Source organism: Salmo salar, chromosome 01 (assembly GCF_965601325.2).
Source record: "Salmo salar chromosome 01, fSalSal1, whole genome shotgun sequence".
Classification (NCBI taxonomy): Eukaryota; Metazoa; Chordata; class Actinopteri; order Salmoniformes; family Salmonidae; genus Salmo; species Salmo salar.
Window position 1 is genome coordinate 79,388,731 of NC_138291.1, and position 11,270 is coordinate 79,400,000.

Consider the following 11,270-nt stretch of genomic DNA (forward strand, 5'->3'; position numbering starts at 1 on the left):
GGGGAATTGTTCTTGCACTGTGTTTTTGTATGCCTGTAAGACTGTTCCTGTCGTGTGCATTGTTTTTCCAGTGGATGCTTTACTCCTTTTTTGAATTAAAACATGAGCATCCACAATCCCGCTGCGCCTTGGTCCTTCTCTCTCACATACGACATATTCGCCGAAGAGTACGACATATTCGGTGACACTAACTAACTAACTACAGACCCACAGTCCTAACAGGTCTACCAGGAACAGACTAACTAACTACAGACCCACAGTCCTAACAGGTCTAACAGGAACAGACTAACTAACTACAGACCAACAGTCCTAACAGGTCTACCAGGAACAGACTAACTAACTACAGACCCACAGTCCTAACAGGTCTACCAGGTACAGACTAACTAACTACAGACCCACAGTCCTAACAGGTCTACCAGGAACAGACTAACTAACTACAGACCCACAGTCCTAACAGGCCTACCAGGAACAAAGTAACTAACGACAGACCCACAGTCCTAACAGGCCTACCAGGAACAGACTAACTAACTAACTACAGACCCACAGTCCTAATAGGCCTACCAGGAACAAAGTAACTAACTACAAACCCACAGTCCTAACAGGCCTACCAGGGACAGACTAACTAACTACAAACCCACAGTCCTAACAGGTCTACCAGGAACAGACTAACTAACTACAGACCCACAGTCCTAACAGGCCTACCAGGAACAGACTAACTAACTACAGACCCACAGTCCTAACAGGCCTACCAGGAACAAAGTAACTAACTACAAACCCACAGTCCTAACAGGCCTACCAGGAACAGACTAACTAACTAACTACAGACCCACAGTCCTAACAGGCCTACCAGGAACAGACTAACTAATTACAAACCGACAGTCCTAACAGGCCTACCAGGAACAAAGAAACTAACTACAGACCCACAGTCCTAACAGGCTACCAGGAACAATGTAACTAACTACAGACCCACAGTCCTAACAGGCCTACCAGGAACAGACTAACTAACTAACTACAGACCCACAGTCCTAACAGGCCTACCAGGAACAAACTAACTAACTACAGACCCACAGTCCTAACAGGCCTACCAGGGACAGACTAACTAACTACAAACCCACAGTCCTAACAGGCCTACCAGGGACAGACTAACTACAAACCCACAGTCCTAACAGGTCTACCAGGTACAGACTAACTAACTACAGACCCACAGTCCTAACAGGCCTACCAGGAACAAAGTAACTAACGACAGACCCACAGTCCTAACAGGCCTACCAGGAACAGACTAACTAACTAACTACAGACCCACAGTCCTAACAGACCTACCAGGAACAAACTAACTAACTACAAACCCACAGTCCTAACAGGTCTACCAGGAACAGACTAACTAACTAACTACAAACCCACAGTCCTAACAGGTCTACCAGGAACAGACTAACTAACTAACTACAGACCCACAGTCCTAACAGGCCTACCAGGAACAGACTAACTAACTACAAACCCACAGTCCTAACAGGTCTACCAGGAACAGACTAACTAACTAACTACAGACCCACAGTCCTAACAGGTCTACCAGGAACAGACTAACTAACTAACTACAGACCCACAGTCCTAACAGGCCTACCAGGAACAGACTAACTAACTAACTACAGACCCACAGTCCTAACAGGTCTACCAGGAACAGACTAACGAACTAACTACAGACCCACAGTCCTAACAGGAACAGACTAACTAACTAACTACAGACCCACAGTCCTAACAGGTCTACCAGGAACAGACTAACTAACTAACTACAGACCCACAGTCCTAACAGGTCTACCAGGTACAGACTAACTAACTAACTACAGACCCACAGTCCTAACAGGCCTACCAGGAACAGACTAACTAACTACAAACCCACAGTCCTAGCAGGCTACCAGGAACAGACTAACTAACTAACTACAGACCCACAGTCCTAACAGGTCTACCAGGAACAGACTAACTAACTAACTACAAACCCACAGTCCTAACAGGCCTACCAGGAACAGACTAACTAATTACAGACCCACAGTCCTAACAGGTCTACCAGGAACAGACTAACTAACTACAGACCCACAGTCCTAACAGGTCTACCAGGTACAGACTAACTAACTACAGACCCACAGTCCTAACAGGTCTACCAGGAACAGACTAACTAACTACAGACCCACAGTCCTAACAGGTCTACCAGGAACAGACTAACTAACTACAGACCCACAGTCCTAACAGGCCTACCAGGAACAGACTAACTAATTACAAACCGACAGTCCTAACAGGCCTACCAGGAACAAAGAAACTAACTACAGACCCACAGTCCTAACAGGCTACCAGGAACAATGTAACTAACTACAGACCCACAGTCCTAACAGGCCTACCAGGAACAGACTAACTAACTAACTACAGACCCACAGTCCTAACAGGCCTACCAGGAACAAACTAACTAACTACAGACCCACAGTCCTAACAGGCCTACCAGGGACAGACTAACTAACTACAAACCCACAGTCCTAACAGGCCTACCAGGGACAGACTAACTAACTACAAACCCACAGTCCTAACAGGTCTACCAGGTACAGACTAACTAACTACAGACCCACAGTCCTAACAGGCCTACCAGGAACAAAGTAACTAACGACAGACCCACAGTCCTAACAGGCCTACCAGGAACAGACTAACTAACTAACTACAGACCCACAGTCCTAACAGGCCTACCAGGAACAAACTAACTAACTACAAACCCACAGTCCTAACAGGTCTACCAGGAACAGACTAACTAACTAACTACAGACCCACAGTCCTAACAGGTCTACCAGGAACAGACTAACTAACTAACTACAGACCCACAGTCCTAACAGGTCTACCAGGAACAGACTAACTAACTAACTACAGACCCACAGTCCTAACAGGCCTACCAGGAACAGACTAACTAACTACAAACCCACAGTCCTAACAGGTCTACCAGGAACAGACTAACTAACTAACTACAGACCCACAGTCCTAACAGGTCTACCAGGAACAGACTAACTAACTAACTACAGACCCACAGTCCTAACAGGCCTACCAGGAACAGACTAACTAACTAACTACAGACCCACAGTCCTAACAGGTCTACCAGGAACAGACTAACGAACTAACTACAGACCCACAGTCCTAACAGGAACAGACTAACTAACTAACTACAGACCCACAGTCCTAACAGGTCTACCAGGAACAGACTAACTAACTAACTACAGACCCACAGTCCTAACAGGTCTACCAGGTACAGACTAACTAACTAACTACAGACCCACAGTCCTAACAGGCCTACCAGGAACAGACTAACTAACTACAAACCCACAGTCCTAGCAGGCTACCAGGAACAGACTAACTAACTAACTACAGACCCACAGTCCTAACAGGTCTACCAGGAACAGACTAACTAACTAACTACAAACCCACAGTCCTAACAGGCCTACCAGGAACAAAGTAACTAACTACAGACCCACAGTCCTAACAGGCTACCAGGAACAATGTAACTAACTACAGACCCACAGTCCTAACAGGCCTACCAGGAACAGACTAACTAATTACAAACCCACAGTCCTAACAGGCCTTCCAGGAACAAACTAACTAACTACAGACCCACAGTCCTAACAGGCCTACCAGGAACAGACTAACTAACTACAGACCCACAGTCCTAACAGGTCTACCAGGAACAGACTAACTAACTACAGACCCACAGTCCTAACAGGCCTACCAGGAACAAAGTAACTAACTACAAACCCACAGTCCTAACAGGCCTACCAGGAAAAGACTAACTAACTAACTACAGACCCACAGTCCTAACAGGCCTACCAGGAACAGACTAACTAATTACAAACCGACAGTCCTAACAGGCCTACCAGGAACAAAGAAACTAACTACAGACCCACAGTCCTAACAGGCTACCAGGAACAATGTAACTAACTACAGACCCACAGTCCTAACAGGCCTACCAGGAACAGACTAACTAACTAACTACAGACCCACAGTCCTAACAGGCCTACCAGGAACAAACTAACTAACTACAGACCCACAGTCCTAACAGGCCTACCAGGGACAGACTAACTAACTACAAACCCACAGTCCTAACAGGCCTACCAGGGACAGACTAACTAACTACAAACCCACAGTCCTAACAGGTCTACCAGGTACAGACTAACTAACTACAGACCCACAGTCCTAACAGGCCTACCAGGAACAAAGTAACTAACGACAGACCCACAGTCCTAACAGGCCTACCAGGAACAGACTAACTAACTAACTACAGACCCACAGTCCTAACAGGCCTACCAGGAACAAACTAACTAACTACAAACCCACAGTCCTAACAGGTCTACCAGGAACAGACTAACTACCTAACTACAGACCCACAGTCCTAACAGGTCTACCAGGAACAGACTAACTAACTAACTACAGACCCACAGTCCTAACAGGTCTACCAGGAACAGACTAACTAACTAACTACAGACCCACAGTCCTAACAGGCCTACCAGGAACAGACTAACTAACTACAAACCCACAGTCCTAACAGGTCTACCAGGAACAGACTAACTAACTAACTACAGACCCACAGTCCTAACAGGTCTACCAGGAACAGACTAACTAACTAACTACAGACCCACAGTCCTAACAGGCCTACCAGGAACAGACTAACTAACTAACTACAGACCCACAGTCCTAACAGGTCTACCAGGAACAGACTAACAAACTAACTACAGACCCACAGTCCTAACAGGAACAGACTAACTAACTAACTACAGACCCACAGTCCTAACAGGTCTACCAGGAACAGACTAACTAACTAACTACAGACCCACAGTCCTAACAGGTCTACCAGGTACAGACTAACTAACTAACTACAGACCCACAGTCCTAACAGGCCTACCAGGAACAGACTAACTAACTACAAACCCACAGTCCTAGCAGGCTACCAGGAACAGACTAACTAACTAACTACAGACCCACAGTCCTAACAGGTCTACCAGGAACAGACTAACTAACTAACTACAAACCCACAGTCCTAACAGGCCTACCAGGAACAGACTAACTAATTACAAACCGACAGTCCTAACAGGCCTACCAGGAACAAAGTAACTAACTACAGACCCACAGTCCTAACAGGCTACCAGGAACAATGTAACTAACTACAGACCCACAGTCCTAACAGGCCTACCAGGAACAAAGTAACTAACTACAAACCCACAGTCCTAACAGGCCTACCAGGAACAGACTAACTAACTAACTACAGACCCACAGTCCTAACAGGCCTACCAGGAACAGACTAACTAATTACAAACCGACAGTCCTAACAGGCCTACCAGGAACAAAGAAACTAACTACAGACCCACAGTCCTAACAGGCCTACCAGGAACAAAGTAACTAACTACAAACCCACAGTCCTAACAGGCCTACCAGGAACAGACTAACTAACTAACTACAGACCCACAGTCCTAACAGGCCTACCAGGAACAGACTAACTAATTACAAACCGACAGTCCTAACAGGCCTACCAGGAACAAAGAAACTAACTACAGACCCACAGTCCTAACAGGCTACCAGGAACAATGTAACTAACTACAGACCCACAGTCCTAACAGGCCTACCAGGAACAGACTAACTAACTAACTACAGACCCACAGTCCTAACAGGCCTACCAGGAACAAACTAACTAACTTCAGACCCACAGTCCTAACAGGCCTACCAGGGACAGACTAACTAACTACAAACCCACAGTCCTAACAGGCCTACCAGGGACAGACTAACTAACTACAAACCCACAGTCCTAACAGGTCTACCAGGTACAGACTAACTAACTACAGACCCACAGTCCTAACAGGCCTACCAGGAACAAAGTAACTAACGACAGACCCACAGTCCTAACAGGCCTACCAGGAACAGACTAACTAACTAACTACAGACCCACAGTCCTCACAGGCCTACCAGGAACAAACTAACTAACTACAAACCCACAGTCCTAACAGGTCTACCAGGAACAGACTAACTACCTAACTACAGACCCACAGTCCTAACAGGTCTACCAGGAACAGACTAACTAACTAACTACAGACCCACAGTCCTAACAGGTCTACCAGGAACAGACTAACTAACTAACTACAGACCCACAGTCCTAACAGGCCTACCAGGAACAGACTAACTAACTACAAACCCACAGTCCTAACAGGTCTACCAGGAACAGACTAACTAACTAACTACAGACCCACAGTCCTAACAGGTCTACCAGGAACAGACTAACTAACTAACTACAGACCCACAGTCCTAACAGGCCTACCAGGAACAGACTAACTAACTAACTACAGACCCACAGTCCTAACAGGTCTACCAGGAACAGACTAACGAACTAACTACAGACCCACAGTCCTAACAGGAACAGACTAACTAACTAACTACAGACCCACAGTCCTAACAGGTCTACCAGGAACAGACTAACTAACTAACTACAGACCCACAGTCCTAACAGGTCTACCAGGTACAGACTAACTAACTAACTACAGACCCACAGTCCTAACAGGCCTACCAGGAACAGACTAACTAACTACAAACCCACAGTCCTAGCAGGCTACCAGGAACAGACTAACTAACTAACTACAGACCCACAGTCCTAACAGGTCTACCAGGAACAGACTAACTAACTACAAACCCACAGTCCTAACAGGTCTACCAGGAACAGACTAACTAACTACAAACCCACAGTCCTAACAGGCCTACCAGGAACAGACTAACTAATTACAAACCGACAGTCCTAACAGGCCTACCAGGAACAAAGAAACTAACTACAGACCCACAGTCCTAACAGGCCTACCAGGAACAAAGTAACTAACTACAGACCCACAGTCCTAACAGGCCTACCAGGAACAGACTAACTAACTAACTACAGACCCACAGTCCTAACAGGCCTACCAGGAACAGACTAACTAATTACAAACCGACAGTCCTAACAGGCCTACCAGGAACAATGTAACTAACTACAGACCCACAGTCCTAACAGGCCTACCAGGAACAGACTAACTAATTACAAACCCACAGTCCTAACAGGCCTACCAGGAACAAACTAACTAACTACAGACCCACAGTCCTAACAGGCCTACCAGGAACAGACTAACTAATTACAAACCCACAGTCCTAACAGGTCTACCAGGAACAGACTAACTAACTACAGACCCACAGTCCTAACAGGCCTACCAGGAACAAAGTAACTAACGACAGACCCACAGTCCTAACAGGCCTACCAGGAACAGACTAACTAACTAACTACAGACCCACAGTCCTAACAGGCCTACCAGGAACAAACTAACTAACTAACTACAGACCCACAGTCCTAACAGGCCTACCAGGAACAGACTAACTAATTACAGACCCACAGTCCTAACAGGCTACCAGGAACAGACTAACTAACTACAAACCCACAGTCCTAACAGGCCTACCAGGAACAGACTAACTAATTACAGACCCACAGTCCTAACAGGCTACCAGGAACAGACTAACTAACTACAAACCCACAGTCCTAACAGGCCTACCAGGAACAGACTAACTAATTACAAACCAACAGTCCTAACAGGTCTACCAGGAACAAAGTAACTAACTACAGACCCACAGTCCTAACAGGCCTACCAGAAACAAAGTAACTAACTACAGACCCACAGTCCTAACAGGCCTACCAGGAACAGACTAACTAACTACAGACCCACAGTCCTAACAGGCCTACCAGGAACAAAGTAACTAACTACAGACCCACAGTCCTCACAGGCCTACCAGGAACACAGTAACTAACTACAGAGGGCTGTAATATCTTTCCAGTTTTCAGACCTCACGTCTCAAAACCCATGAACATAAAACTGTCTTTCATTAACAAGCAGCAGAGAGACGCATAGCTCTCCATGTGTAAGTAATGAGAAGTGTGTGTGTGTGTGTGTGTGTGTGTGTGTGTGTGTGTGTCTGTGTGTGTGTGTGCGCGTGTGTGTGTGTGTGTGTGTGTGTGTGTGTGTCAGGACTGGAGTGGCTCATTAACCAAGCATTAGTGTTGGCCTTGATATCCACCAGTCTGCCTCCCTGTAATAGAAACTGATTTTATAATGAACTTCAAGAGCTCACATCAGACCTGCTGTGGAGAATTACAGAACAGACCTCTCTCCTTCTTTCCTCCCCCTCCTCTCACTGATCCACCTCCCATAAACCCGCCTGGGGTAGTGGGCCGAGAGAGGGAGCAGAAGGATGAGAAGAAGAGGCAGGAGAGGGAGACGGAGGGAAAGAGGGAGGAGAAGTGAAAAGAGGAGGAAGGGAAGAGAGAGACTGCAGTGAGGATAGAACTTCAAACAAAGCTCTGGCGGGTAGGAAAGGAGGAACTGAGGGAGGTGAGGAGGTGAGAAGAGAGGAGGGAGAGGGAATAGAGGTGTGGCAAAAGAGAAAAACTACAACATTTATTCAGATTTATTCTGAGGATGAAAGAGGATGAATACTGTACATGTTCACTATTGTATGGTGAGAAACTAATGAAATCTCTATGTAACAGTAACAATAAATGCAGTGGAGAGAACATTGTGAGTAGAGCTATATATCTTTCACCTTCCTCTCTATGTGCAAATGTGCCTGTAATGCTGCTGGCTCTAGCAGAGATCTTATTGGTTACATAGATCAAGGCACAGGGACACTAGAAGGACATTACCAGAGAGAGAGAAATTACTTCGGAGGAGTTTATGGGTCATTAAGGGACGCCAGGCAAAGATAGACAACTAGTCTATGGGTCTCATTGCCCCCTAAAGAGCCTGGGCTGTTTATAAATACCCACCCAGCAAGGGTCAGGACACACACACACACACACACACACACACACACACACACACACACACACACACACACACACACACACACACACACACACACACACACACACACACACACACACACACCACTAACCCAGCATGTTCCCTAATAACCCTGACCCATTTACAGTGGCTGGGTGAAGCTAAGAAGTAATATATTTTGATACGCAGCAAAGCCAGGCAGGCAGGCATAACATTTCTGCTTTAAAAGTACCCTGCCAGAAGAGTCAAAGGGCATCACATCTTTTTGGCCTCTCAGTGACCGAGGTTTGATCCTGAAATGATGGTTCTGTACTACAGTAAGTAATAGACACTGTATGAGACTCTGTCCTTACCTTGCATTCTAGGGATTTACAGAGAGCTTCCAGAGCCCAAGGTTAGAAGGGGTTCGTATTTGGTGCAGATATCAGTGCTGATATTAGGGATGTAAACTAACACACACACACAAATGACCAGATGTGGATATCCCTAGATTCCACTAAAATATATCACCTTACTCGTCCTCCCTGGAGGGCCTTATGGGTAACAGCGGTGATGTGTTTAGGCCAGCTAATTGGCAACATACTGTACAAGAGACTGTGGTACTTACATCTCAGCCATGGTGTCAGGAAGGTTGGCTGGTATAGCTGTGAGGCCTTTTCCTCTGCAGTCCACAATATTGTTACTACAGGTACACATGGCAGGGCACGAACCTCCTCCTAGGCTGCAGGGCTGCAAGCCGGAGCTCTCTGAGTGACCTGGAGACAGAAAAAGAGAGAGAGTGGGAAAGAGAGGGAGGGGAGAGACAGGGAGGGGGAGAGGTTCAAGTCCTGCTAAGGGTGGCCAGTCTAAGCAGGATTACAGAATAGGCAGCAGACTGATCAGACCAGGGGGATTTGTAGAAAAGAGAAAGTGGTGTGTGTGTCCATTCCTGTCTGTGTGTGTGTGTGTGTGTGTGTGTGTGTGTGTGTGTGTGTGTGTGTGTGTGTGTGTGTGTGTGTGTGTGTGTGTGTGTGTGTGTGTGTGTGTGTGTGTGTGTGTGTGTGCGTGCCTTCTGTGTTGAAGAGAAACTCTCCCAGTCCCACACACCAGTGTTAAGGTTTTCACGAGTGTTAAGGTTTTCACCAGCGTTGAGGCTTTCACCAGCGTTAAGGTTTTCACCAGCGTTGAGGCTTTCACCAGCGTTAAGGTTTTCACCAGCGTTAAAGCTTTCACCAGCGTTAAAGCTTTCACCAGCGTTAAGGTTTTCACCAGCGTTAAGGTTTTCACCAGCGTTAAAGCTTTCACCAGCGTTAAGGTTTTCACCAGCGTTAAAGCTTTCACCAGCGTTAAGGTTTTCACCAGCGTTAAGGTTTTCACCAGCGTTAAAGCTTTCACCAGCGTTGAGGTTTTCACCAGCGTTAAAGCTTTCACCAGCGTTAAGGTTTTCACCAGCGTTAAAGCTTTCACCAGCGTTAAGGTTTTCACCAGCGTTAAAGCTTTCACCAGCGTTAAAGCTTTCACCAGCGTTAAGGTTTTCACCAGCGTTAAGGTTTTCACCAGCGTTGAGGCTTTCACCAGCGTTAAGGTTTTCACCAGCGTTGAGGTTTTCACCAGCGTTGAGGTTTTCACCAGCGTTAAGGCTTTCACCAGCGTTGAGGTTTTCACCAGCGTTAAGGTTTTCACCAGCGTTGAGGTTTTCACCAGCGTTGAGGTTTTCACCAGCGTTGAGGCTACCACCAGTGTTTAGCTTTTCACCAGCGTTAAGGCTTTCACCAGCGTTGAGGTTTTCACCAGCGTTAAGGTTTTCACCAGTGTTTAGGTTTTCACCAGCGTTAAGGCTTTCACCAGCGTTGAGGTTTTCACCAGCGTTGAGGCTTTCACCAGCGTTGAGGCTTTCACCAGCGTTAAGGCTTTCACCAGCGTTGAGGCTTTCACCAGCGTTGAGGCTTTCACCAGCGTTAAGGCTTTCACCAGTGTTTAGGTTTTCACCAGTGTTAAGGTTTTCACCAGCGTTAAGGTTTTCACCAGTGTTAAGGCTTCCAGCAGCGTTAAGGCTTCCACCAGTGTTAAGGTTTTCACCAGTGTTAAAGTTTACACCAGTGTTAAGGCTTCCACCAGCGTTAATGCTTCCACCAGTGTTAAGGTTTTCACCAGCGTTAAAGTTTACACCAGTGTTAAGGTTTTCACCAGTGTTAAAGTTTACACCAGTGTTAAGGTTTTGACATGCATGTAAAGGAAAAGTAACATGTGATATGTCAGATGGTGTATCAGTGTCTCTCTCCTCATTCTCAGTTGGATGTAAACTAGGGGAACCCATCAAAAGTCAGTCGTATCTCATGGCAGGCATAATGGACTAGCATGTCTGAATGGTGTGTGAGCTTTTCAGTAGGGATACAACGACATGCATATGGACATCTTTTCAATATTCTCTGTTGATCT

The 11,270-nt window shown here is 46.3% G+C and overlaps 1 protein-coding gene across 8 annotated transcripts in view; it reads right to left on the minus strand.

The window, feature by feature from the left end:
• Window positions 1-11,270, minus strand: part of LOC106612875 (slit homolog 1 protein) — a 158,040-nt gene that overhangs the window by 53,304 nt on the left and 93,466 nt on the right. For all 8 annotated transcript variants that reach the window (XM_014214505.3, XM_014214514.3, XM_014214483.3 and 5 more), the window contains exon 9: window positions 9,460-9,607. In XM_014214505.3, the coding sequence (XP_014069980.1) occupies window positions 9,460-9,607 (148 nt within the window). The remainder of the gene's footprint in view (window positions 1-9,459; window positions 9,608-11,270) is intronic.